Source organism: Lagenorhynchus albirostris, chromosome 2 (genome assembly GCF_949774975.1).
Source record: "Lagenorhynchus albirostris chromosome 2, mLagAlb1.1, whole genome shotgun sequence".
In the NCBI taxonomy this organism is placed as follows: domain Eukaryota; kingdom Metazoa; phylum Chordata; class Mammalia; order Artiodactyla; family Delphinidae; genus Lagenorhynchus; species Lagenorhynchus albirostris.
The window spans coordinates 171,408,998-171,435,741 of NC_083096.1; the positions used below are offsets into that span (position 1 = coordinate 171,408,998).

At 47.9% G+C, this 26,744-nt stretch overlaps 1 protein-coding gene across 3 annotated transcripts in view; it reads left to right on the plus strand.

Moving 5' to 3' along the window:
• The first annotated feature begins 17,947 nt into the window (after positions 1–17,947).
• CAPZB (capping actin protein of muscle Z-line subunit beta) overlaps positions 17,948–26,744 on the plus strand; it is a 136,217-nt gene continuing 127,420 nt past the window's right edge. For 2 of the 3 annotated variants that reach the window (XM_060141259.1, XM_060141260.1), the window contains exon 1: positions 18,274–18,423. In XM_060141259.1, the coding sequence (XP_059997242.1) occupies positions 18,421–18,423 (3 nt within the window). In that variant the 5' untranslated portion in view covers positions 18,274–18,420. Of the gene's footprint in view, positions 18,000–18,273; positions 18,424–26,744 lie in introns of those variants that run through there. The other variant, XM_060141261.1, reaches the window with a different exon arrangement.

Here is a 26,744-nt window from a genome sequence, read left to right on the forward strand (position 1 = left end):
GTATATGATGGAATAAAACTGACCTCACAGGGTTGTGACGATTAACGGAGATAAAATGCACACAGTGCTTGGCACATAGTGGACATCAATAAATGGCTCCCGTTGCTAACATTCATGGTAAAAACAAGACTCTAATTAACCTTCTCCATTCACCCACCCTGCCTAATCAGTCTATACACTCCGTGAAGCACTTTGAATTAACTGTAATTGGGAGGTCCTACCTTTTAGTCGGGAGGCATCGTCTTTAATTTTCCCTGACCCTTGAGCTCCCTGGAGTGTAGAAATGGGATGAGAGTAAAATCTTAGGATGGAAAAGTCATTGTCTTGTCAATCCACTGATAACAAGTGGCTGGGAAATCTTTCTCCTAGAGTTCAAGAAATGGTCTTCAGGGGCTTCCCTGGTGGCGCAGTGGTTAAGAATCCGCCTGCCAATGCAGGGGACATGGGTTCGAGCCCTGGTCTGGGAAGATCCCACATGCCACGGAGCAACTAAGCCCATGTGCCACAACTACTGAGCCTGCGCTCTAGAGCCTGCGTGACACAACTACTGAAGCCCACGTGCTACAACTCCTAAAGCACACACACCTAGAGCCCGTGCTCTGCAACAAGAGAAGCCACCGCAATGAGAAATGAGAAGTTCGCGCACCGCAGCGAAGCGTAGCCCCTTCTAGCTGCAGTTAGAGAAAGTCCACCCGCAGCAATGAAGACTCATGCAGCCAAAAATAAATTAATTGATTAATTAAAAAAAAAAGAAATGGTCTTCAGTCTAGATGCTGGAGCAGTGCTGTCTAATAGAACTTTCTGCTATGATAGGAACATTCTATATCTGTGCTGTCCATTACAATAACCACTAGCTGCATGCGGCTATTGACCACTTGGAATATGGTCAGTGAGACTGAAGAGCTCAATTATGTATTTATTTAATTAATTTAAATTTAAATATCCACATGTGGCAATGGCTACTACATTGAACAGAGCAGCTCTAGACCAAAGCACAGCATTAGCAAACACAGATGTGGGTGAGGATAATACCCAATGCTTGCTTGCCCAGGAACATGTGCAGGAAGAGCTACAATTTATAAGTGGCAGGGGACATGGGGACTCCAGGATTGGAGCAGTTGGTAAAGGAAAGTCATCTCTCTAGTTAGCAATTTAAAACAATGTATTCTGAAACCTAGAGATTATCATACCAAGTGAAGTAAGTCAGAGAAAGACAAATATCACATGATATCACTTATATGTAGAATCTAAAAAAAAAAGATACAAAGGAACTTATTTACAAACCAGAAATAGACTAACAGACATAGACAACAAATTTATGATTACCAAAGGGGAAAGGAGGGGAAGGGATAAGTTAAGGATTTGGGATTAACAGATACTTACTTCTATACAGAAAATAAATAAACAACAAGGACCTACTATACAGCACAGGGAACTATATACAATATCTTGTAATAACCTATAATGGAAAAGAATATAAAAAAGAATATATATGTATACATATATATATATATATATAACTGAATCACTTTGCTGTACATCTGAAATATTGAAAAAATCAAGTATAGTTCAATGAAAAAAAAAACAATGCATGCTGGTGTATGTGCTCTATTGCAAAGCTACAGAACTTCAGAGAAGACTGTCTTAGAATATTTTTTTAATTTGTAAATTGCAAAGTAATTTAACCACATTACAGAAAGATTAGTAACCAGAGGGGGGAAATCCCTCTAAATTCTACCCCACAGTTGTGATTATATTTATATATTTCCTTTCAGTCTTTTGCACATGCTTGTTTATACTTCACATGCTCATTTATGTAGTGGACAAACATTTAAAATTAAAACCTCCATGGATACACATTTTGTATCCTACATTTTCCATTTATCACAAGTATTTTTCTGTGTCATCATATTCTGTGTGTAATTTTCAATAACTGCAAAATATTCTACAGGTTACACCCACTCTATATAATTCATATAACCATCCACTGATTTTTGTATTTTTTAGGATGTTTCCAATTTTCTTCAGAGGGTTGGTGGGACAGGTGTCCTAAGGCACATTAACTCCCCGCCCCTGCATATTTTGTGGAGCAGGGACATGAGCTTTGAAGGCAGGCAGACCTGGGTTTAAATCCTGGGCCTCCATCACTTAGTAGCTACATGACCTCTGAGAAGATTATTCATCTCCCTGAGCCTCAACATTTTCATCTATAAAATGGGAATAATAATACCTGCCTTTCAGGTTGTTGTCCGGTATTTGTAAATTGCCTCCCACACTGCCTGGAATCTAGGAGTTGCTCATGAATTATAGCACTATTATAAATATTTTTAGATTATAATTTTTTTTAGAAAGTTCAATTACTAGTAGTGTTTATAATCTAGTCAGTGTTCTGAGGACCTCTCAATTGCAAGAAATTTCCTGATTTATGCTAATGAGTCTCACGGCCCATCCCACCTGCTTGGACCAGAATCCCTGTCAACTTAGATGCTGGGATGTGGAGGGTCCCTAAGGCTTAGAGAAATGCGGGCTACGGGGAGACTCGGGGGAGGCACTGGGGGAAGCTGCAGAATGGGCTGGAGAGGTGCGCAGGAGGGGGATTCGCCTTTCACCTACTAACCAAATGCACAAGCTTCCCCTTTGGCTTTTGCTTCTCTCCAAAGCTCTTCTTTTCCCACAGCGATGGGTGACCTGCTGAAAATGGGGAACATCGAAATGAGGGCGGAGGAGGAAATAAGAGGATTTACGAGATGTGCTTTCCTGCCAGAGCTGGCCGCCCCGGGGTGACAGGTAAGGCACTATATTTGGAATTCTGTCCCTCTCGGGACTTCTAGTCCTGCCTGAGCTACCGTGAGCAAATTCCTAAGCCTCTGCGAGTTGGGCTTTCCTTGTTGATTAAATGGGGATGAGAATAATAATGTCCACACGGAACTGAGATGCTCCAATAAGAAACAATAGTGCCCAGTCCTCAAGCATGGAGCACCTGCTAAGTACCAGGTGCCAGGTGGGGCGATTCACACCCATCACTTCTTTCACCAGTCACAACAGTCCCCAAAGGCCGGTGTTGTTATTTCCACTTTACAAGGAGGAAATCAGGGCTCTGAAAGGTGAAGGCCCATGCTCACCCCAGTGCACCTCCCTGCTTTGTAAACTGTAAGGCCCTGGACGGTTGTAATCTGTTGTTATGACCCTCTAGAGGTCTTCTTAGCTCATTCCCTGGAGAGTTTTGCTAGAAAGTTCTTCTAGAGGATTGCAGAGTACATTGAAGAAACTGATTTGACATGTATATGTTGAGCGCCTACTGTGTGTTAGGCATTGTTGTGGAGACTCAGCAGTGAATGCCACGGATAAATTATTCTCCAAGAGCATACATTTTTGTGTGAGAAGGCTGATGGATTAAAAAACAAACACGTTAACACACCATTGTAAAGCAATTATACTCCAATAAAGATGTTAAAAAAAAAAACAAAACAAGTAGGGAATTCCCTGGTTGTCCAGTGGTTAGGGTCCTGCGCTTCCACTGCAGGGGCACCGGTTCGATCCCTGGTCGGGGAACTAAGATCCCGCATGCCGCGTGTCACAGCCAAACAAACAAACAAGCGTATAATATGCCCTGTGATGATAAGTTCTGGGAAGAAAAATAAAACGGAAGGGTGATTTTATGTCCAATGGTCAGAGAAGGCTCTGTGATGACAGCTGTGTTCACCACTCAGATATTAGCATCTACAGGGTGTCATCTCCATAAGGACAGAGCCCTGGGATCTTGTTTGTCCCTGTAGCCCCAGTCCCCAGAAGAAGTCCTGGTTCCCCATAGGTGGTGAATAAATATTGATTGAATGAGTGAATAAACAAACAGCCATCATCTCAGACCTGCTGGAGAAATGTCCACGGCAGGGTAGGCGCGGGGTTTTGGATTCAGTTCCTATCAGCTGACGCTTATGGAGAACCTTCTGTGTGCCAGGCATTGTTCCAGCCTCCGTGGTGACAGAACAACTCTTTCCTTCGAAGATCTTCGCTCGAGATGCTGGGGGAGCTTGCGATCTAGGAGTCTAGAAGAGAAGGAAGTGAAAAGAAGAAGGGGAGAGCAAGGGGTTAAGTGCAAAGAGTAAGAGTTTCAGGGTCAGGAAGGAGTTCAGCAAGTGTATTGACTGACTTTTTTTTTTTTTAGTGCAAAAAATAGCTAGTTCTGCTTTTCGGACTGAGGCTGGCTGAGTCAGGGGTTCAAAGAAAAGAGCATGAGGATGGGAGTGGCAGTTGTCATCTGCAGCAGATGGTAATGCCCCAGAGACAGATTTGTGGACTTGAAGATGCTTCCCTCCACCCCCTCTCGCCCAGGAATCAAGGTCAGGGGCAGACAACCAAGCTCAGCTCCCTGGGGTCCCCATCCCAGCCTCTCAACCAGGCCAGCCCTTCCCGAGAACATCACCCTTGCTCCACCCTTGGACTCTACATCAGGCTCAGCAGAGTCTCAGAGGCCAAGGGTGTGAGAAGAATCATCCCAGCAACTGTTATGAACCATTATTTCCATTCCTTTGGCTGTGCTTTCCCCTGAGCCCCAAAGACACTAGGTCAGTGCTGCTTTCAGCCCAAACGTCTGACATGCCAGGCCTTTGTTCAGCCTCAAAAAAGAAGGGGATGATTATTAAAAGAACAGACTTTGCATTCCATATTTACCCCAGATGACATTGCCTTGATCCCTAAAATAACTCCAGATTGCCTGGGTGGAACTTGCTCGTCCTTTTTCATCTTGCTATTTTGCAACTGTTTATGGAGACCATCACCATAGTGATATTCTCAGAGCGGGTCAAATGAAACTCCAAACCCTTGGGCTGTTTTGGTTTTCCTTTGTACCTTGGAACATGACTTTTTCCCCCTAGAGCAGCTCTTTCATTTCTTTTAAGCACTTTTCTTGGCTCCAGGTCAGCAGCAGCGCTTTCTAACTGATTCCCATCAGTTAAAACCACAGAGGTGGTCCACGCTGAGATGAGGGATGGAAGTACTTGGGCTGAGTTTCCAAACTGGAAACCATATTTACCAGAAATCTCCTTTCTGTCAGATAAAACTTGGGTCAAAGTTTCAGAGTGTTGAAAGAGGCACTAAATAAACTAAAAGTCTAAAGAACCTTCAGTGTTTGGTCCAAGGAACACGGCTATAGAGTTCAACAAATAAACACAGCTGGCGTGGGGAGAGCCTTTAGCAAATACTTATCTTCTTGATTATTTTTTTCATAACCATCATCTTGGCCAACAGCCTTTATTGTAGCATTCTCATACACTGCTGGTGGGAGTGTGAATTTGTAGGACTTTTCTAATAGAAAACTTGGCAATGGTTAGGAGAAGCCTGGATAGTGTGCTTTTTCTGTGAAGCAAACTTCTACTTGTGGGTTCTAAGAAAATAATTAGGGATGTGAGCAGAGGAATACATATGAAGACATTTGTTGCTAATAATGGTGGAAGAATGGAAATAACCAAACTGTACAATACAAAGGGATTGCTTTAAAAAAATCACCATCTATCCATACGATGGATACTAAACTAGAATTACAAATTGTGCCACAGGAGAATCTTTATTACATGTAAAACATTCATGATATGTTCTCAGATAGGAAAAAAGCAGATAACAAAAATGTGCATGCAGTATGATCCCATTTTTGTAAAACATGTATGTATATGGAAAGGAAAAAGATTAGAAGGATAGGTTCTAAAAAGATGGCAGTGATTATTCCTTGGATAATTTTCTGGTTTTGGTGTCGTATCTATAATTTTTACAATGAGCATGTATTTCCGTCGTCAGATGTTTAAAAAGCTATTTTAAAGAAGAATAAGCCCAGCGCCTTTAAAATCACCTCTGGGGACTTCCCTAGTGCTCCAGTGGTTAAGACTCCGTACTCCCAATGCAGGGGGCCTGGGTTCCATCTCTGGTTGGGGAACTAGATCCTGCACGCGGCAATGAAGATCCCGCGTGCCGCAACGAAGACCCGGCACAGCCAAATAAATAAATAAATAAATATTTACATATTTAAAATCACCTCTGATGGATTTTGTGGGCAGAAACAGACTCCTATTCCAGGAGCCTCCCTACATAAAGCTCGTAAGATAGAAAGTGCTCAATGATCTCTTATTGTGGTTGAAGATAACGAATGAATTGTATGGTACCTGGGACCGATAAATATTTAGCAACCATGGGTTTTCTGCCTATTTAGAGTGTAAGGTCAAAAATATACAAGGCTGACATAACCAGGCATAAAACACACACACAATGTAGTAAGACCGGCAAATGCATTTACAAAATACCAAGAATCGTCTGGTGCTCCGTAATAGCAGTGAGGATTGTTGGGGGCAGGGGAGGGGACCATCCATAAAATCAAAGAGCACACGATATGCCACCAATTTATTGCCTGTCTTATTTAAACCTCATGACAATTGTACGTGGTAGGTATCATACACCCATTTTACAGATGTGGAAACTAGAATATGGAGGTTCAGTCACCTGCTCTCTCACCATTGCAGAGAGATAGAAGATGCAATTATTCAGCTAGAAGAGATGTGGAGCCCAGCTTATGACTGGAATGGTTGGGACAGGAAGGAAGGAGGAAAAGGAGAAGGAAGACCTATATACCTCTATGGCACGGTCCCCAAAGTCTTTTACCGGACTGGCAAACATTTAGGTTGCAGGCTGGAGAAAATAATAATTTTAGCTACCCTCCTTTAAGTACCTGGGCACGATGTCAATATAAAAATGAGGATTACAGGATGTCATTGTATCCAACCTCACTGGCCTGTGGGAAGTGATAGACGTGCTGCAGGAATATATAGCACAAATATGCCAGGGAGCAAATTACACAGAATCCTAGAGTCTGTCATCGTTATGACCATCACTCAAAACATCTAAACACCTCTTTGTTTGGGGTAATGTGAAGAAGTGAAAAAAGGACAGGCTTTTTGCATCAGACAGAACTCCATTCAAATCCTGGCTCACCTTTCTGTAGTGATGTGACCTTTGTCCATCTTCACTGGCTCTACCTTGAGGTACCTGTGGAACCTTAACACATTTATGGAAATCCTGCTTAAACATTATCATCCCAATCATTTCCTGCTATGTTGGAAGCTATCATGGGTAGCTTTTTAGACTTGTATTAGTCAGGGGGAGTGCTAGCTGCTGAAACAACCTTCAGTGCTTAGTGGCTTACAGCAAAGGTTTATTTTCCCCCTAAGACCCAGTCTGACTGGATGTTTTCAGTAGGCTCTCCTGAATGGAATACAGGCTTCCTCCATCTTGGAGCCTCTGCATTCGGCTGGCTGATGAACAAAGAGAGAGGGAGAGTACGGCGTAGGTCCCAAGGGGCATTTGATGGTCATACCTGGAGGTGGCCCATTTCACTTCCTCCCACATTCCATTCGTCAAAGCCCCGTCACATGACCACAACCTAACTCAGGGGAGGCTAGGAAATGTAGAGAGTGCTTGTGCCCAGGAAGAGGAAATGGAAAAGGTGACCCTGTAGCCTGGCAGGGCTACATACCTGTAGCAATCACGAGTAGTGTGGGGCAGAGAACAAAAGGTCATCAAGATAAAGCCTAACAGAACTGCCATGCCAGTTGTCCAGGCAATGGTGCCTGACAGAGAGATATCTTTGGTGATCAGAGTTTTCTCATATAGGTTTTAAACTGGGCCAGATCTTACAGGATCTTAGACCAAGTATGTCTGATCCTATCTGGCAGTTTTAAGCTATAAAGAAGGTAGCACAATGAATATTAGAAATGGGTCCCATCACCACTGACATTGCTGAATCACCCTGTCCCACCATGCCCTGCACTTTTCCCCTTTGCATTTGGCTCTCAGTGTGCTTACCTTTAGACTTGGTGGTTCATTTTCCCCACTTAGTCACTTTACCTACCAGACTGAACACTTGCCATCACTTCTCTGCCTTTGGCCTTTGCTTTCCTTTCTGGCCAAAATATGGAGCCTTTCTGACTACAGGGGCATTGATTGCCTTAGATAAATAGGTCACCATGTCTAGCCTGGTCTGAGGCATTAACAACCTCAACAAGGTCCTCGTATGCTCTACACTCCAATGGTTCACTTGAACAAAAAATAAAGCTGAATGAAAATAAAAACAAAAATAAACAAATGGGTATTTCTCCAAAGAAGACACACAGATGGCCAAAAAGCACATGAAAACATGCTCAACATCACCAGTTAGAGAAACGTCAATCAAAACTACAATGAGGTATCACCTCACACAGGTCAGAATGGCCATGATTAAAAAACCTACAAAGAGTAAATGCTGGAGAGGGTGTGGAGAAAAGGGAACCCTCCTACACTGTTGGTGGGAATGTAAATTGGTACAGCCAGTATGGAGAACAGTATGGAGGTTCCTTAAAAAACTAAAAATAGAGCTACCATATAACCCAGCAATCCCACTACTGGGCATATACCCAGAGAAAACCATAATTCAAAAAGACACATGCACCCCAATGTTCACTGCAGCACTATTTACAATAGCCAGGACATGGAAGCAACCTAAATGCCCATTGACAGACGAATGGATAAAGAAGATGTGGTACATATATACAATGGAATATTACTCAGCCATAAAAAGAACGAAATTGGGTCATTTGTAGAGACGTGGATGGATCTAGAGACTGTCATACAGAGTGAAGTAAGTCAGAGAAAAACAAATATCGTATATTAACACACATATGTGGAACCTAGAAAAATGGTACAGATGAACCGGTTTGCAGGGCAGAAATAGAGACACAGATGCAGAAAACAATGGGCTTCATTCATAGGGCACCATATTCCAGCTCTGTTCTAATTGCCTGTGATATGACTCATGGTCCCTGCCTCAAGGAGCCCAGAGAGCAGTAGGGGCAAATTACAAGTGAAAAGGTGTACCTAGTACAGCATTTCCACGGGAACACAAAGAAAGAAGCCCCAAACTCAGCTTTTGAGGGGACAGGCAGAAAATACTGCATGAAGGAGGAGGTGACCATTCTTCTGAGTCTGAAGGGTTAGCTTTAGATGCATTGTAGAGGTCATCCCAAGCCTAGTGGGCAGCTGGCCGGCCAGCTTAATAAATTAAATATGAATTCTCCCAAATATGCATATTAAAGCTCCAACAGCTGGCCCACATTTGAGAAGCTTTTCTCTAACTCTGAGCAAGACCTCGCAGATGGTCAGGATACAAATACTTCTAGTCCAGCAGAAGGCAGCTGTGAGTTCTCCCAGGTACCTATTAGAAAAGCAAAAACAGGACTTCCCTGGTGGCGCAGTCGTTAAGAATCCATCTGCCAATGCAAGGGACATGGATTTGAACCTTGGTCTGGGAAGATCCCACATGCCACGGAGCAACTAAGCCCGTGTGCCACAACTACTGAGCCTGCGCTCTAGAGCCTGCGAGCCACAACGACTGAAGCCCACGCGCCTAGAGCCCGTGCTCCGCAACAAGAGAATCCACCTCAATGAAAGCCCGCGCACCGCAACGAAGAGTAACCCCCACTCGCCGCAACTAGAGATAGCCCGTGCACAGCAACGAAGACCCAATGCAACCAAAACTAAAAATAAATTAATTTAAAAAAAAAAAAGCAAAAACAAAAGCCCCGAGAGGATGATGTCTAACCTCAGACAAAGCATCCCCTTGGCACTGATGACTCTGGAGTGTGTTTTTGTTTGTTTTTTGAATTTTATTTATTTTATACAGCAGGTTCTTATTAATTATCCATTTTATACATATTAGTGTATATATGTCAATCCCAATCTCCCAATTCATCACACCACCGCCCTGCCACTTTCCCCTCTTGGTGTCCATACGTTTGTTCTCTACATACGTGTCTCTATGGGGTTTGTTTAAAAGAAGTGGAGTGCTAGTGGTCTGATTCTCTCCACCTTCTTGCTACGTGTTCTTTCAGGATGCTGCGGGTGGGAAAAGTTGATCTTAGTGGTCTAGCTGAGGCTGCCTCCTCTGTAAACCACACAGTGTTCTGTCTACAGAGGAAATCAGCATTTTGTGTGCCTGTACTCAGTCCTGCTTAGGGTTCTAATGATGAGAAATTTCTGAGACCCAAAAGGAGCCTGTTTTGATCATTTGCATGAGCTTACCCAGAATGCATGCTTGTAGTGACCATCTGGGTTTTTTTCCTGCTCTTCAGCATCCCTTTCTCCTTCTTTTGTGAATAGTACCTTGATTCCCCTCCCCATTACGTGGGAAACAGTTCCCCTCCCCCATTACAGGGTCCCCATACCTGCGAGCTCCAGGGGTGGGGACGTGACTGAGGCCTGCTGGTAACTGAGGCCGTGAGTGTGGATGAGATTGTCTATGGAGAAGCTGCAAAGTCAGAGGAGGAGAGAACCCCATCATTTAGGGGTTGCGTAGAAGAGGATGAGTCTGCAAAGAACGGAGAAGGAGCAGTCAGAGAGGTAGGACTGAGACCAGGAGAGTCACGCAATGTCATGGAAGCCTGTGAACCAGAGTGCTTTAAGGAGGAAGAAGTGACCAATAGTGTCAAGTACTCCTGGGGAGTCAAAGGAGCTGAGGATTGAAACACGTCCATGCGCTTTTCGACATGGAGGTAGGGGTGACCTGAGGGTCATTTCTGTGGAGGAGGGATGGAACAGAAGGGGAAGTAGAAGTGGAGAGAGGAAATACTGACAATTCTGTAGCTGAGAAAGACAGGAGATAGGGTGGTGGGCTAGAGGGATCCATGTAGGCTTTTTCCTTCTTTCTCTTTCTTCCTTTTTTTTTTTTTAACATATGAGACACTTATGCATGTTTAAAGCCACAGTAATCATCTAGTTGAGAGGGAGTAATTCAACAATCTGGGGAGAGATGGGATAATTGAGGTGCTTGAAAAAAACAGAATCCCCGAGCAGGAATATTGTTTACTGCATTTCCCACATTTACCTGATGGACCATCCCTCTTCAGGCAGAGTTTAATTAGTGTTCTGCAGGGAGCACTGTGGCCCAAATTAGGTCAAGGGCCTATCCTCAAACCAAGGCCACACTTTGGCTTCCGTCAATCAGGATCCTGTCCTCAGAAGCTGGGGGTGGGCTCAACTCCACGCAAACTAAACATCTGAGAATGAGGAAGGGATAAGTTGTAGAACTAACCCGGCTGAAGATGGGGAAGATGGAATTACCAGGCGACGTATCTTCCCTCCCGGTACTCCTCCTAATGCAGATCCTTACATTGAATCCCACTAAAACTTTAGTATATGGAGGTAGAATGTTCAAGGGATATGGTCAATAAAATTAAAAAATGAAAAAAAGTAAATCAACTATACTTCAATAAAATTTTAAAAAACAGATATGGTTTAAACTCCTTGTCTGTAGAATTCAGTGTAGTGAGGGGTCAAAAGTTGGCTAATTCTAGAGTTCTTTCCTATCTCCAGAGACACAGTGAAACATCTAAAACCACTGTTAGTAATCTGAGAAGATCCCCACCTCAGCGAGCACGCTCTGGCCTGTTAACATCAGAGGCGATTTAGGAGCTAAACAAGCCCCAGCCCCCTGGAATGACTGTGCATTTATTAAGCCAACATTTCCAGCTGTGGAGACTTAATTGAAGGAGGAAAGATAGAAACCATGTTGGGCAAATGTCTGGGTAATGCCCACTTTACGTGTCTTATATTAGCTGATGAGCATCACAAAAGATTCAGCATATGGTGGAAGGTTGATTGGAGCCTCTGAGGTCCTCAAGATTGCTTCTTCCTTCCTCGGGTGATGGTACTATTTGGTGCGGGACTTCTTCCCGCCCGGCCTCAATTCAGCAAACGCTCATGGGCACCTACTATGTGCAAGTTGCCATGCTGTGTGCTGCTATGTACTGTGGTAACATCGTCTTTTGCTGTTTACAAAGCACTTTCCTACATATGATCTCAATTTAGTGATTCTGAGAATTGACTTTGAGTCAGAAAGACCAAAGTGAGGATGGGTTCATCCACTTATGTTTTTTTAAAGGTTTTTATTTTTATTTTTTTGGTTGAGCCATGAAGCTTGCAGGATCTTAGTTCCCTGACCAGGGATTGAACCCACGCCCTCGGCAGTGAAAGCACCCAGTCCTAACCACTGGACCGCCAGGGAATTCCCTGTCCACTTATTATCTGTGTGACCTTAGGCAAGTCATTTATCTAAGCTTCAACTTCCTCTTCTACAGAATGGTAATAATAGGAATTCCTAGTGCAAAGGACTGTTGGGAAGACTCAGTGAGATAATACAAGAAAAGAGCTTAGCACAGAGTAAGCACTCAATTAAAAGTTGCCATTACCTTATTATTCATTCTTGGTCCACTTATTCACACAATAATCCTATGATGCAGATGCTATTATCTTATTTCACAGACCTTCACTGAACACCTATTATGTTCCAGGAGCTGAAGACCCACAGTGACTAAAACAGCATTTAGATACAGAAAAGAAGGGACCCCAGAACTGAGTCCTCAGCAAAGGAAGCGGAGGCATCGAAGGGGACTCAGAGGAACCCTGAGTGCCAAGAGAGGTGTAACAAGGAGGAGAGCGGCCAACTGCAATGATGTCAAGAGGCCAGGGATTTACCTGGTGGTCAAGTGGCTAAGACTCCGTGCTCCCAGTGCAGGGGGCCCGGGTTCGATACCTGGTCGTCTAAGATCCTGCATGCACAATTAAAGATCCCGCATGCAGCAATGAAGATCCCACGTGCCACAACTAAGACCTGGCACAGCCAAATAAATATTAAAAAAATAATAATAGCAAGAGGTCAGCAGTAAGACAAGGCCCCAAAGTGACCACTGGCTTCTGCAACATGGAGTTTCCAAATCAACAAGTGGAGGCAGAAACTCGAGCCAGACTGATTTAAGGAGAAACTGGAGTTGATGTGGAAACAGCCACTGCAGAGAACTCACGAGGTTTTGATGCTAAGGGGAGCAAATAAATGGGGAAGGTGGCTGGAGGGAGATGTGGGATCAAAGAGCTTTTTGTTGTTAAAAACATTTTTTTAGAATATTGGGGCTTTTTTTCTTTTTTTTTTTTTTTTGTGGTATGCGGGCCTCTCACTGTTGTGGCCTCTCCCGTTGCGGAGCACAGGCTCTGGACACGCAGCCTCAGCGGCCATGGCTCACGGGCCCAGCGGCTCTGCGGCATGTGGGATCTTCCCGGACCGGGGCACGAACCCGTGTCCCCTGCATCGGCAGGCGGACTCTCAACCACTGCGCCACCAGGGAAGCCCTGGGGCATTTTTTAAAGCAGGTGGGAATGATCCAGGATAGGGGGAGAAATGAGTGACTAAGGAAGGGAATCCAGAGTAAGGAACTAGAAGTATATTCAATAGCCTGTGATGAACCATAATGGAAAAGAATGTATATGTATGTACAATGAAGTCACTTTGCTGTACAGCAGAAATTAACACAACACTGAAAACCACCTATATGTAAATAAAATAAAATTTTAAAAAAGCACAGGGAACTATGTTCAGTATCTTATAATAACCTATAATGGAAAAGGATTGAAAAAAGGCATATATATACGTATAAGTGAATCACTTTGCTGTACATCTGAAACTAACACAATATTGTAAACCAACGATACTTCAATTCAAAAAAAGCAAGCAGGGAAGGCAGAAAACCTGGGCAAGATGCAGATATTTGGTAGAGGAGAGGGTTCCTGTCTGACTCTATCATGTCTGTGAAGTATGAGGCAAGCTCATCTGCTTAGAGTGAAGGATGAGAAGGGGACAAAGGAAGAAGACTGAAAAATCATCCTTGTAGGGTGTGGGGAATTGAATACAGCAGGAAAATACAGTAGGAAGGCTAGGCAGGACTGGGGATTCAGCTGAAATTCATGGACATCAACTTAAAGTGACATCTGCCAGTTTTAATTTTCCAGCAATATTCAGATATTCTGATACAGGTAAAGAGTAGGGGAAGAGCTGGGTTTAACTAGAGCTGGGCAAGCTAGAAGAAAAGAGAGGGGCAAAGGGGTTATGGGGTTTTGCAAGGAAGTGAGTATATTGATTATGACTGAGTGGGTGAGGAGGGAAGTGAGTACCAGTGGGAAAATAAATGCAAAAATCTGGCAGACTCAAAAGGTTTGCAGGTCTGGATGAGGTTGAAGAAATGCTTGTGTGTGATACTGCAGTAAAGATGTTAAAGTCAGATTTGAGATTTTGTGATTGTGTTTTCTGAGATAGTGCAATTCCTGGTGAGAATGAGTCTGCTTTAAGACCATGGGAGTGGGTATTTGGGAGCGGGGGAACTCAATGGTGGGGAAGAAATCGGTGAGACGTCAATAAGATTTCTCATGAAAGGGAACCCTCCTACACTGTTGGTGGTAATGTAAATTGGTGCAGCCATTATGGAAAAAAGTATGGAGGTTCCTTCAAAAACTAAAACTAGAATTACCACATGATCCAGCCATCCCACTCCTGGGCATATATCCAAAGAAAACTGTGATTTGAAAAGATACATGTACCCCAATGTTCATAGCAGCACTATTCACAAAAGCCAAGACATGGAAGCAACATAAATGTCCATCGACAGATGAATGGATAAAGAAGATCTGGTACACACACACACACACACACACAGGAGTATTATTCAGCCATCAAAAAGAACAAGGGACTTCCCAGGCAGTCCAGTGGTTAAGACTCTGCACTTCCACTGCAGGGGGCTCGGGTTCGATCCCTGGTCGGGGAACTAAGATCTCACATGCTGTTGTGGCGCGGCCAAAAAAAGAGAACAAAATAATGTCATTTGCAGCAGCATGGATGGACCTAGAGATTATCCTACTAAGTGAAGTAAGTCAGACAGAGGAAGACAAATGCCATATGATGTCACTTGTATGTGGAATCTAAAATATGATACAAATGAACTTATTTACAATAGAAATAGACTCACAGAGAAAACAAACTCATGGTTACCAAAAGGGAAAGGGGTGCAGAGATAAACTAGGAGTTTGGGGTTAGCAGATAAAAACTACTATATATAAAATAAACAAAAAGGTCCTACTGTATAGCACAGGGAACTACATTCAATATCTTGTAATAAACTCTAATGAAAAAGATTACCTATGTGTATAACTAAATCACTTTGATGTGTATAACTAAATCACTTTGCTGTATACCAGAAACTAACACAACATTGTAAATCAACTATACTTCAATTAAAAATAAAGAAAAAAATAAGATATCTCATGGATTATGCTTACGGATGCTCAAGTCATAAAGTAAGGTGCAGGAGGTGAGGTGGAGGTCAGTTCATGAGAAAAAGGAGGGGTGGCAGGTTGAAAAATATGATAGTATGAACTTCAAGGAGATTAGGTTTTGGAAAGAGGAAAGAAGAAACAGTACTAAAAATATTAATGGCGTTTGCCTCCTACCCACAGGCTCTCAAAGGCAGCTGTGTTTAATGCCACATGCCCCCATGTTCACAGCAACAGTTGACTGGTCAAGGGGTGGGATCTGACCTGTGGGCAGCCAAGCTGTGGGCTGGCCAGTGACCTGTCCAATGAGATGTCATCATTAAAGATGAGATAACTGGATTCTGTCTTGGGACTTGAACTACGAAACGCAAAAGAATCTGCCAGTTAATAGAATGAGCTGCTGCAGAGAATAAAGGAGGGACAAAGGTCACCAGGATGAATCCCATGCAGGCTGAAATGTTGAGGGAATAGGGCTATAAGCAAGCTGAGGATGCCAGACAGTCAAGAATGCAGCAGATGCATCAAAAGCAGCAGAAATGGGGATGTGTGAGAGAGATGGAGTAACCTGTCTCTGAGTTCTGGGTTGGCTCCTGAGCCCGCTTATTATGTGGGAACTTAATTTTTAAAGGTTTTTGAGGAGGGGAGCGACATAATCAGACCTGGGGTTATGAGTGTGGGCTCTGGTCCCAGACTGCCTGGCTTTGAAAAAAATTAGCTGTGTGATCTCAGGCAGGTTACTTAACCTCTCTGTGCCTCAGTTTCCTCATCTGTAAAATAGAAATAACAGCACTGCCCTCATAGGGGTGTAAGGAGGATTAAATGAGAAAATACAGGTAATGCATTTTGAATAGCAAGGCTTCCTTTCAATCTTATTTTCTTCAATTAAACAGTTCAAATGTCACTTCTTTCACAAAACTTTCCTTCATGCTTTTATCTCTTAGCTTCCAGGAGGGACACCACCTTCTCGTGGTCTTCCTCCCTCCTCCTAGGTCACTATTCCTTCTCAGGCTCCTTGCTGGTTCCTCTTTCTCTTCTTGACCTCTTCTCTCTACGTTGATCTCCCAAGTGAGCTCACCTAGGTGTCTCGTGCTTTTAAGTACCTCAAAATATCATTTATTAGCTGACAGTTCTCATAAATTATCACCAACTCCAAACTTTCATATCTGATTACTTGACATCTCTATTTAAAAATCTCCAAAAGACATCTCAAACATAACTAGCCCCAAACTGACTGTTACCAGCTCCTGCCCCTACAATCTTCCACAGATCGATAAATGGCAAATCCTTCCAGTGCTGATGACGCTAAAATTCTTAGCATCATCCGACTCCTTTCTTCTTCTCATGCCCACTAAGCATCTGCGTCTCTCTGCTGTGTGACTTTGGTTTTACCTCCCTGGGCCTCTGAGGATTAAACGAGTTATTATTTGTAAAGTGCATAACAACATCCATCACATAGAAAGCCTCATATAAGTGCTTTTGAAATAAATAAAAAATGCCTTCAATACAGAAAGAGCTTCCTAACGGCCCTAGTCCCCCTACAGTCCATTCAGAACACAGCAATCTCCTGATCCTTTGAAAGGCCAGGCCAGATCCTGTCACTGCTCTGCACCTCTTTGACCTCAGCTCCTGGGGCTCTCCCCTTGCTCAGTCTGGGCCAGTGCCTCCTTGTTCCACCAACACACCAGGGACTGTCCCCATCGGATCTTTGCCCCTGTTGTTCCTTGTGCCTCCCTCTGATCAAATGTTAGTTCTCTGCTGGCCCCACTTTGCTAATCTGCCTGCCCGTTCCCTCACTCTGATTTTTCCTCCCCATCTCTATTTTTATTTAGTAGCTGGTTGTCTCCCCTCCCCGGGTTCAAACTCTGCAACAACACGGATGGTCTTGTTCATTGCTCTATCCCTAGAGCCTAGAACAGTGCTTGGTACACAGTAGATGCTCAATAAATACTTACCAAGTGAAAATTCCAAAGTGCCACGCCCTTTTCTGAATTCCCGTAATACAGGTCTGAATCATTCTTGTGGTACTTACCTGTATCGTTTTTTATGCAGTTTACAATTTTATACAGTTTACAATCTTTATACAGTTTTTTAAATAGTTTACAATCTTTATACAGTTTACAATCCCCTCACGGGTGACCCGATTTGAATCTCACAAAAGAGAGAGAGAGAGCAAACTAGGGAAGGCAGTTATTATTAGCAGGGCCTCCTGCCTTCTAGACCAAGCTTAACAAATATTTGTTGAATGAAGAAAAAAAAAAATTTCTGAGTCACTCTGTGGAATGAGGCAGCCCCACTCGGCAAATGGGAGGGTTCTCTGTAGCACATGTAAAAATACTCTTAATATCTAACATTTATTGCGCCGGTTTTTCTCATTTCTACCTGTGTGGTCCTCACAGCATTCCCGTAGCAGGTAGCTGTGAGAGCATCTTTATGTCCTGTCCTGTTCACCTCTGTTATCTTTGGTGCCTCAAACAAGGCCTGGTATGTGGTAGGTGCTCAGTGAGTGATGTGGGCCGAGGCTCCTTTTTTGGAGCTCGGGCCCAGGTGCAGCGACTTGCTCCAGGTCCCACGCGGAGCAAGTGGCAGCGCTGGGATTCCATCTCAGGTTCGCTCACTACTCTCTCTTTCCGGGATGGGCCTGCCCCGCGGGCCGCACCAGTTCCGGGTGCGCCGCAGGAGCGAGCGCGTGCACCGGGTGGGGCGGGGAGGGACTGACCCCTCCCAGCCCCAGCGCCTTCCGCATCCCCGCCCGGAGGCCGACGGGCACCGTCCCTGTGCCGCCCCGCGCTGCTGCACCCACAGGGCCGGGCGTTGGGTCTAGCAGCGGGTAGAAGGTACTCCCCCGGCCCGGACTCCTGCCTCCACCACTCAACCCAACCCCGCGCCCCGAGCCCTGTGCCGACCCACCCATCCTGCGGCCGCCCACCCATCCTGCGGCCACCGCGCCCCGCCCCGCTCCACCCGCAGTCCCCGCCCCTCACTTCCCCGTTTCGGCGCTCCTCCCCCCGTGCCGCGCTCCATACTTGGCGATCGCTGCGGCCCTGCGTGCTCATTGGCCGAGAGCCGGCTGCGTGGGGGGCGGGCCCGGGCCGGGCCGGGGCGGGGAAGGAAGGTGGCGGCGGCCCGGCGCGGGAGGAGGGAGGTGCTGACCCGGATGTTCACTCCTGGGCACCCGGGGAAGTGGAAGCGCCGGGCCCTGCTGCGGGGGGGAGAGCCACAGACGCCGGGACCGGGACCGCCGCCGCCGCCGCCACAATGGTAAAGGCCCGACGTCCCCCTCCCCCAGGTCCGGGGGCCCCGCCGGAGCTCGCGTCCGCCTTCCCCCACCCACCCCCGGCCCGCGAAGGGTGGGTTCCCCCGGGTGGGGGAGGGGCGGGGTCCCGGAGCCCAGGTAGACACCATCCCTGCCCGCTCAGGAGGGGGCGGCCGGCCAGGGCGGCTTGGGTGGGCAGTGACCCTGCCTCCCGTTCCCAACCCCCGCCCTTGGCTCAAGCTGGGCTCCCACACTCCCCTTCTGGGGCCAGACTAGTCTCCCGCGTAGCCCAGGCTAGACCCTCCTGGACTGGTGGTCCAGGCCAGGCACCCCCTCCGGGGACCCAGGCGTAGTCCCCCTTTCTCCTCCCCATGGCCCGGGCTAGGTCCCCAGCCCCAGCCCCTACGGCCCAGGCTAGGCCGTCGTTTCTTCCTCCCAGGGTCCAGGCTAGGCCTCTGTCCCCCACCTACCCCCTTCTCCATGGACTCAGTCCGGACCCCCGTTAGCCCCTTATCCATGGCTTCAACCTGCATTTGTTCCCCTGTTCTCCATGGCTTCAGCCTGAATCTTTTCTTCTCTTCATGGTCTTAAGTCTGGACCCCCCCCCTCCTCCGCCCCTGGCCCCCGCCTGGACGTCACTCCCTTCCCCCCACTCCCTGGTCCGTTTCCCAGGACTTCTCACCACTCTCGGCGTAGCCTGCGTCAGCCTCACTCTGTCCGGGGCTTTACCCTTCCTCCAGGGCCCGGCTCCCTGCCCTGCCCCTGACCCAGGTGGTGCCCTCCGCTCTACCTAGGGCGAACCTTCTTTGCCGCCCCTGGGAAGTGAGAGTAGCTCTCCAGCCCGGGTGGGGATGGGGGTCCCGAGGCTGTGCCTTCTCAAGTTGGAGAGGTGCCCCTTCTGGAAGGCCGTCTGGGAGCGAGCGAGGGCAGGGCGGGCATCTGTATGCCGGGAAGGCAGCGCGGCGCTCTGCGGGCGCTTCCCGCGGCCGCCGCCTGGGTGCCGCGGGGTGCGGTGCTGGCGGAGCGTTCTGCTGGGACCCGCGGCGCCGGGGCGTGTGCGAGAGCCGAGGGATGAGGATGGGGGAGCCGCGGGACGGGGATGAACGCACAATCGCCCTTGTGAGGCCGCTGCCGTTGGGAGGCCCCCGGGCCCCGAGGCCAACAGACGGCCCGGACACAATGTACCCCAGCAGGCGCAGCCTCCCTTTCCCCCTCAGCTGTCAGCTCGTGAGGGTTGGAACTGCTGATAATGGAGGTGCCTCGGATCAGGTGAGCCAGACTCTGAGGGAGAGCTCGCTCCACTCGTGCTGTTTGTTTTGGTAATGAAGGCACGTACTCTGGCGGCGCTCTGACCGGCCCGAGGTTTCACCTAGGCCCCGACCAGTGAGTCCGCCCTCCCTCCACTTTGGAACCTTCTGCAGGGCAGGCCCAGCACCCAGGTTGGAAGAGCCCCAGGGCTTCTGCCTCACGTGGCCAAGGCATCTTTGAAGGGTGGACTGAGATTAAGGGTGGCCACCTGCTCCTCTGGCCCGGTGCTGGCAGGTGTTTGCATGTGGACTTTGGGCCCCAAAGAGTTTTGGGGCTCTAGGTTCCTTGTTTAAGGAAGGGATGTTGCTTCTGAACTAGGCTGACTAATTCAGAGTGGCTGCGTTTTTTCTTCATGCCTTCCTGTATGTTGATGAAAAGCGTGGCCATTGTTATTGGACTTCTCCGATAGCAGTCCCAGGCCTGGGTGGGGAAGGACTTCTCCAGGACAGTTTTGGGTGAGGACTTGGAGTGAGGTTTGCTGTCAGGACAAAAGCAGGGGAGGATGGTTGGGATGGCCAGGTGGGGCTGCTCAAGGCAGCATCTCTGGCAGTGGGGGGGGGGGAGGGGGGGAGCATCTTGCCTTGGCCCTCAGTGCCTGAGTCTCCAGACCTGATGGGAAAATGCCTGTAATGACCCAGAAGGAACAGGATGATACATGAGGCTTCTCAGGAGTCCTGTATTTGGGTCTTACCTGGATAATCTGTAAGGACTGTGGCAGGGGTGGAGGAAAAAGGCTAACTTTTCTGTGGGGAGTGGGAGCGGGGCGGGGGGCTACTAGGTGCCAGACACTGTGCTCTGTGCTCCACTTACTTAATCCACACAGAACCCTTTGAGGGATGCTGTGTATTACCATTTTACAGGTGAAGAAGCTGAGGCTCAGGGCATGGAGGAACTTCCTCAAGATGTTGCTTAGTTGTCGGGAGCACATCTGATAGGCTCTAAACTGCATCCTTTCCGTTGTCCCAGGCTGCTTATGTGTTCCTGGTGATGCAGGCTTATTTAACGTGAGCTCTTTGAGGGCAGCGGTTTTTGTCTTTTGTTTTGCATGTCTGTATCCCTGGGGCCTAGAACAGTACCTGGCACTGAAGGAAATAGCTTGGGGTGTGTCTTGAACTTAGCCACTTGGATTTCATACTCATTCTCTCAGTAACTCGTTCTTAGTATCCCCTAGGCTTGTAGGTAATTTCTGACTGCTTATTGTTCAGTTTATCCCCTACTTGAATATTCTGTCTAAGAAACCAGTGTAGACAGTTGGAGTAGGACAGAAGTGGTGGTGTGGGGTTGCGTAATAGGTAAATGTATTAAAACCACTGTGGTTTTATTTTCAGTGGGGTTGATGGTAGAGAAACCAGCTAGATCTCAGTTATCCATCGAGGGAAACAGCAGTTTGAGAGTCTAAAGTGCGCTGGACTTTGGAGAAAACTCCGTGATTTCTGTTGGCATCAGTTACGAATGCATAAGCAAATGGAATTTACTTGCATTCTCTTAGCAGGTAATGATCTCCCACTATCTGTAAGTGCTTTATAGTTTCAAAGCACTTTTCCTTACCCAGCTCTAGCATCTAATTTAGGAATTATTGTCCTAATTTAGAGTTATGATTCTGATGCTGGATGGTGGGGCTGTAGCATGCAGGGATGGGCCGGGCCTCCCTCATGAGTTGTCCCTCCAGCTCCCAGATGGTTTGGCCTGACAAGAGATGATAGGAGAAGCCTGTTATATTGTTACAAGGTGGAACAATGCAGTTGGTGTCTTGGCTGGTCTGGTGTAGACCTCCTGGTGTAGGTCTAGACCTCCTGGTGTAGGTCTAGCTCCACTCAGACCCCACATGTATATGCAGCCTTGTTTATTTAAACCCAACTGGCTGCTCTTTGGTGGAATGCTTGAAAAAAGTAGCCAACGATCCATAGCTTGAGATTAAAGAGATGCTAAATCATGTTTGTTTTAATAAATTTATTTATTTTAGTTTTGGCTGCTTTGCGTCTTTTGATGCTGTGCACTGGCTTTTTCTCTAGTTGCGGCAAGCAGGGGCTACTCTTTGTTGCGGTGCACGAGCTTCTCATTGCGGTGGCTTCTCTTGTTGCGGAGCACGGGCTCTAGGCGCAGGGACTTCAGTAGTTGTGGCACGCGGGCTCAGTAGTTGTGGCTCGCGGGCTCTAGAGCGCAGGCTCCGTAGTTGTGGCGCGCAGGCTTAGTGGCGGCGTGCGCGGCGTGTGGGATCTTCCCGGACCAGGGCTCGAACCCGTGTCCCCTGCATTGGCAGGAGGATTCTTAACCACTGGGCCACCAGGGAAGCCCTAAATCGTATGTTTGAAAGCAGATATTCCTATTTATAACTCAGAAGTCCTGTTCTTCTTTTACATTCCTTGGGGGAGGGGAGAGGACAGATGACTGACAGCACAGGGAAATGGTGGCTGCGCAGGTACTTTGAACCTTGAGACTCCTGCTTCCCAGGCTGCGAAACTCTTGGCATTAAGCAAAGACAGTGGTGTGTTAGGAGTTGCTTGAAGCTCATGGGTGTATTTATGAAGTGCCTTCTCTGTGCTGCCCTATGTGCTCAGGACAAGGAAGCCTGGTAAACAAGGCAAACGGGTCCACGCCTTCACAGCTTATGTTGTTCGGCAGGGAGGCGTGTCACTCTTACCTACAGTTTAAGGAAGCAGAGCCTTGTTTAATGTAACTGCAAGCACACTTGGATGAGATAACGCAGGAGACTTCAGAGAAAGTTGGGGCTTGTGCCCGGCTTCAGCCCCGGCCTTGAGGAGCACGCCTGCCCTTGTTTGGCCGCCACCACCGAGGTGAATGGCACTGCATACGCGGTCTGTCCCCTGCAGACCAGAAGCTCTCCCAGCCAGGAAGGTTTGTGCCACAGAAGTCCTGCCCTTCTCACCTGGGTAGCTACCATTGATTGAGGATCTGCCGTCATCCAGAAACCTGAGGTAGGACTTAGGTCCTACCCCACCCCATGATGGATGCTCGAAAGCTTGAGTGGCTGGTGTGAGGGGCGGGCCTGGGACTTGGCTCTGGGTCCCCCCGACTCCTGTGCCGGAGGCTCACTCTGTTTCTCAGAAACAGTGAGAAGTAGGGCTCACAGTACAGGCTCTTGTCCCATTTCTCCTGGAGGCAGATCCCACCAGTGCGAGTGGGGTGTGGAAGTCCAAAGGGTACAAGATCACCCACGTTAAGACCAGCGAGAGTATTGCCATTTCCAAACTAAGGCTTTTAGAGATCAACGCTCTGGTGTGAGGACGTGGAGCCTTGCCTGCTGCCACGAGCCCCGGCATCGCGTGCGACGTTAGGACTTAGGAGCCAGACAGCCTTGGGCTAATAACAGTACCTCCTCATAAGGCTGTTATGAGGATTAAATGAGATAATACTTGTCAAGTGCTTTGAACAGCATCTGGCACATAATCGTATGTGTAGTGACTATTATTATCACCATTTACAGATGAGGTTCAAAGGGTAAGTGGATAGTCCCTTTATAGCTACTAAGTGGAGGAACTGGGTTTTCTGACTTCAGAGGTAGACCCGTTTTCTCCACTGCTTACTGCCTGCTGAAGGGATATTTGGAGTTTGCTTGGCTTTGGGCTGTGTCTTGAATGAAGAAAGTCCCTGATAGAGCCAGAGGCTCTACTCCACCACAGAAGACAAGGCTCCCTGTGCTGCTGTAGCCTGATGCTGTATCTCAGGCTCTGGGTGCCTCGTCTGTGCCCGGTGGAGACCCTTTTGAACGGAGTCCTTGCCCTCTTCCGGGCTTGGAAGAAGAGGGACAGAGCCTGTGAGTTCCGTGAGAGCAGGGACCTTGTCTGGTTCCCACCAAACACCCAGCACCTTGCGCGGGCCGCCTGGCGCTTGGTAAGCGCCTCATAGACGCTGAATGAGGGAGTGGTGAGCACTTTTGTCTTCTGCCTGTGCCACAGAACGTGGGCTTTGGGGTTGGGCTGATCTGGCTTGGAGTCCTGTCTCTGCGACTCAGTGTGTGACCTGCAGTGAGGATCTTACTCTCCCTTGGCCTCGGTTTCTTGACGGGTAACGTGAGGATGGCATTTTATAGGGATACTGGGAGAAAGAAGTGAAAATTGTAATGTGCTTAACCCAGTGCTTGGCGCACAGCAAGTGGTAGCCAGGGTTATCGTTTGTCTTATTCTGCATACTACAGAGTAAGGACACAAAGAGAAGCCGTAATCCCTGTCCTCTAATCCGGAAGGGGAGGCGAGGTGCATCCAGAAAATGAAGTGCAGCAGGGAGGGAGGGGGGAAGGGAAAGCCTTCAGAAGGGCCACTCGGCTCGCCCGCAGGCAGCCTTGGTGGGGGCTGGGTGTGAACCCGGGGAGACCTTGCCCAGGCGGAGAGGATGGGGTGGGTGCAGGGGCCTGGAACAAGAGCAGAGGTTGGGGTGATGGTCGGCCTTGTGAGTTTGGGGCCCATCCGCAGAGTGGACGGCCAGCAGGGGCGCCTCGGTCTCAGGAGGGAGTTGTGGAGTGCCTGAGTTGCTAAGCGAGAGAGTTTGCGTTTGATCCGGGACAGCGTGGAGCCAGTTAGATTTTTGACAGGGCAGGTAGAAATCTGAGGAGGCTGGCAGGGTCGTGGTATTTTAGGAAGAGTCATCTGGCGGTGGTGTGCAGCCGGGAGGGCCCTGGAGGGAGGCATTCACAGGCGTTAAGCCTGCGAGGTTCTAAGGGTCCTGGCCGCAGTGGGGATGGATAGGAAGGGGTGGGTGAGAAAGATAAAGATAGGAAGGCAGAGCCAGCCGTAGTGATTTACCGCCTCTGGGCTGAGGGGGAAGCTTCTGCCCCCAGAGCTGCCCTGTTCAGGCATTTGGAGAGGATGCTTTATCATTGACCCAGCAACTATTTTTGGGCAGTTTAAATCCCAGATAGTGGTGCCTGCAAAGCCTTGATATGCTACTAATGCCTGAAGGGGGATTTCAGTCTGGTTAGCCCAGTGTCCCAGCTGCCCAGCCCTCCCGCATGGGCAGGTGGCCCCGAGTCCCGCTCAGACTGCGCGGCCTTCACGTCGCCCTCATCACGCAGGCCCGCCTGCCTCCGGAGCTCGAGCTCAGGACGCTGGGCGCCTCTGCCGCTCACGTTTGTTCCATCAGGTCATTCATTCCGTGGACGCTCACGCAGCAGTCAGACCTATGAGAACACGGGTCTTCAAGTTAAATGGAGGAGGCAAATGGCAACGGGCAGGTCTGAGATTCTGCCCGACTTGGGCATCAGTGCAGGGGCAGCAACACGTCCCTTCTCCCGGCTTCCTCCTGTTCCCGCTCCGCGGCTTTCGGACAGCTCTGGATACCAGTGAGAGAAGCCTTCGTCTGCAACTTTCTAGGGATACATTTCCAGGCTGGTAGTCCTATTTCTTCTAAGGTAGCAACCCTGGCGTTTACACCCACCTGCCCCGGGGGTTTATTGTGAGGATTGAGTGAGTTTGCATGTGGCAAGTGTAGACAGTGCCTGGTACTTCCGTTGGTGCAGCAGGAGTGATTATTTTATTAACATGGATGGTTGATAGATGGTGTTGTATTTAACCTCCCAGGCAGCCTGGATGCAAGTGGTAGTGGCCCCCAGTTCTGCTGAGACCCCGAGAGGCAGAGTCCCCAGGCCACGGCTGGCGATCTGAAGGGCTTCCAGCCCAGTGCTTTCTGGCCGTGAAGCTGTTACCACACTGCAGATTGCAAGCGGTCGTTTCCACTGGCTCAGACCCCTAACTTCTCCACCCACTGCTTAAACTGCTCCGCGAAGCTTCCTCTTCTAGCACTGAACTCAGCAGGACCTTTCTGAGTTAGAATCATGGTTATTTAGCGGGATTTGGGCTAATTGCCTCAAAAGTTTCCATGAGATTTGGGCAGAGGACTCATTACGGTTACCAAGTGAAATATCTTTAGTTTAAAATGTTAGGGTTATGTAAAGATGGTTTTGCACATACTGTTTCTGCTGGGGTCAGTGACGAGCAGCCTCCCACCAAGTGCCCTCTTCCCTTGTCAGTTGCAGCCCTGAGAGGCAGACAGACAGTTCAGGTCTGGCTTGCTCACATGTCATGCTGCTTCTTGAGGCTTCTTCATTATGAGGCTTTGACCCTGAAGGGGTATGTCGGAGTTCACACGGATGGGCTTCCTGCATGCAGTTTTATGCTCAGAAACTGAGAGGAGGAGCGCTTTGTCCACTGCACACTCCTGGTGAAAAGTGATTTAAGGTACTGTGGCCCTGAAAGACCTGCTCTTGAATTTGTCTATTGGCTTTGTTTTTTATCAGTCCTTGGCTTCTCTGCTGAGCGCAGCTTGGTCAGTGCGTGGTCCCTGGGGCTGGATGTGGACCCAACACGGCAGTGCAGGCTGGGCCACTTCAGGTTCTTGGCTCTGTGAGAGTTTCTTTCTTTCTTTCCTTTTCTTTTTTTTTTTTTTTTTGCCACACCACGCGGCATGTGGGATTTTAGTTCCCCGACCAGGGATTGAACCCACGTCCCCAGCATTAGAGCAGATTCTTAACTACTGGACCACCAGGGAAGTTCTTCTGTGAGAGTTTCTGATGTGTACTGTCCTTGCTTTCTTCTGTTTCCTCTTCCAGACAGCTCCTGTTTCGAAATCTCTTTCAGCCATAGTGGGTGTGGAGCCCTGGTTGTCCTGGGATTTGAGGCCTCTGACTTGGTCTTTTTTTTTTTTTTAAGCACAAACATCATTTATTTTTACTTTTTTTATAAATGTATTTATTTTATTTATTTATCTTTGCCTGCGTTGGGTCTTTGTTGCTGTGCGCAGGTATTCTCTAGTTGTGGCGAGCAGGGGCTACTCTTCGTTGCGGTGTGCAGGCTTGTCATTGCAGTGGCTTCTCTTGTTGTGGAGCACGGGCTCTAGGTGTGCGGGCTTCAGACGGGCTCAGTAGTTGTGGCTCGTGGGCTCTAGAGCTCAGGCTCAGTAGTTGTGGCGCATGGGCTTAGTTGCTCTGCGGCATGTGGGATCTTCCTGGACCAGGGCTTGAATCCATATCCCCTGCATTGGCAGGCGGATTCTTAACCACTGTGCC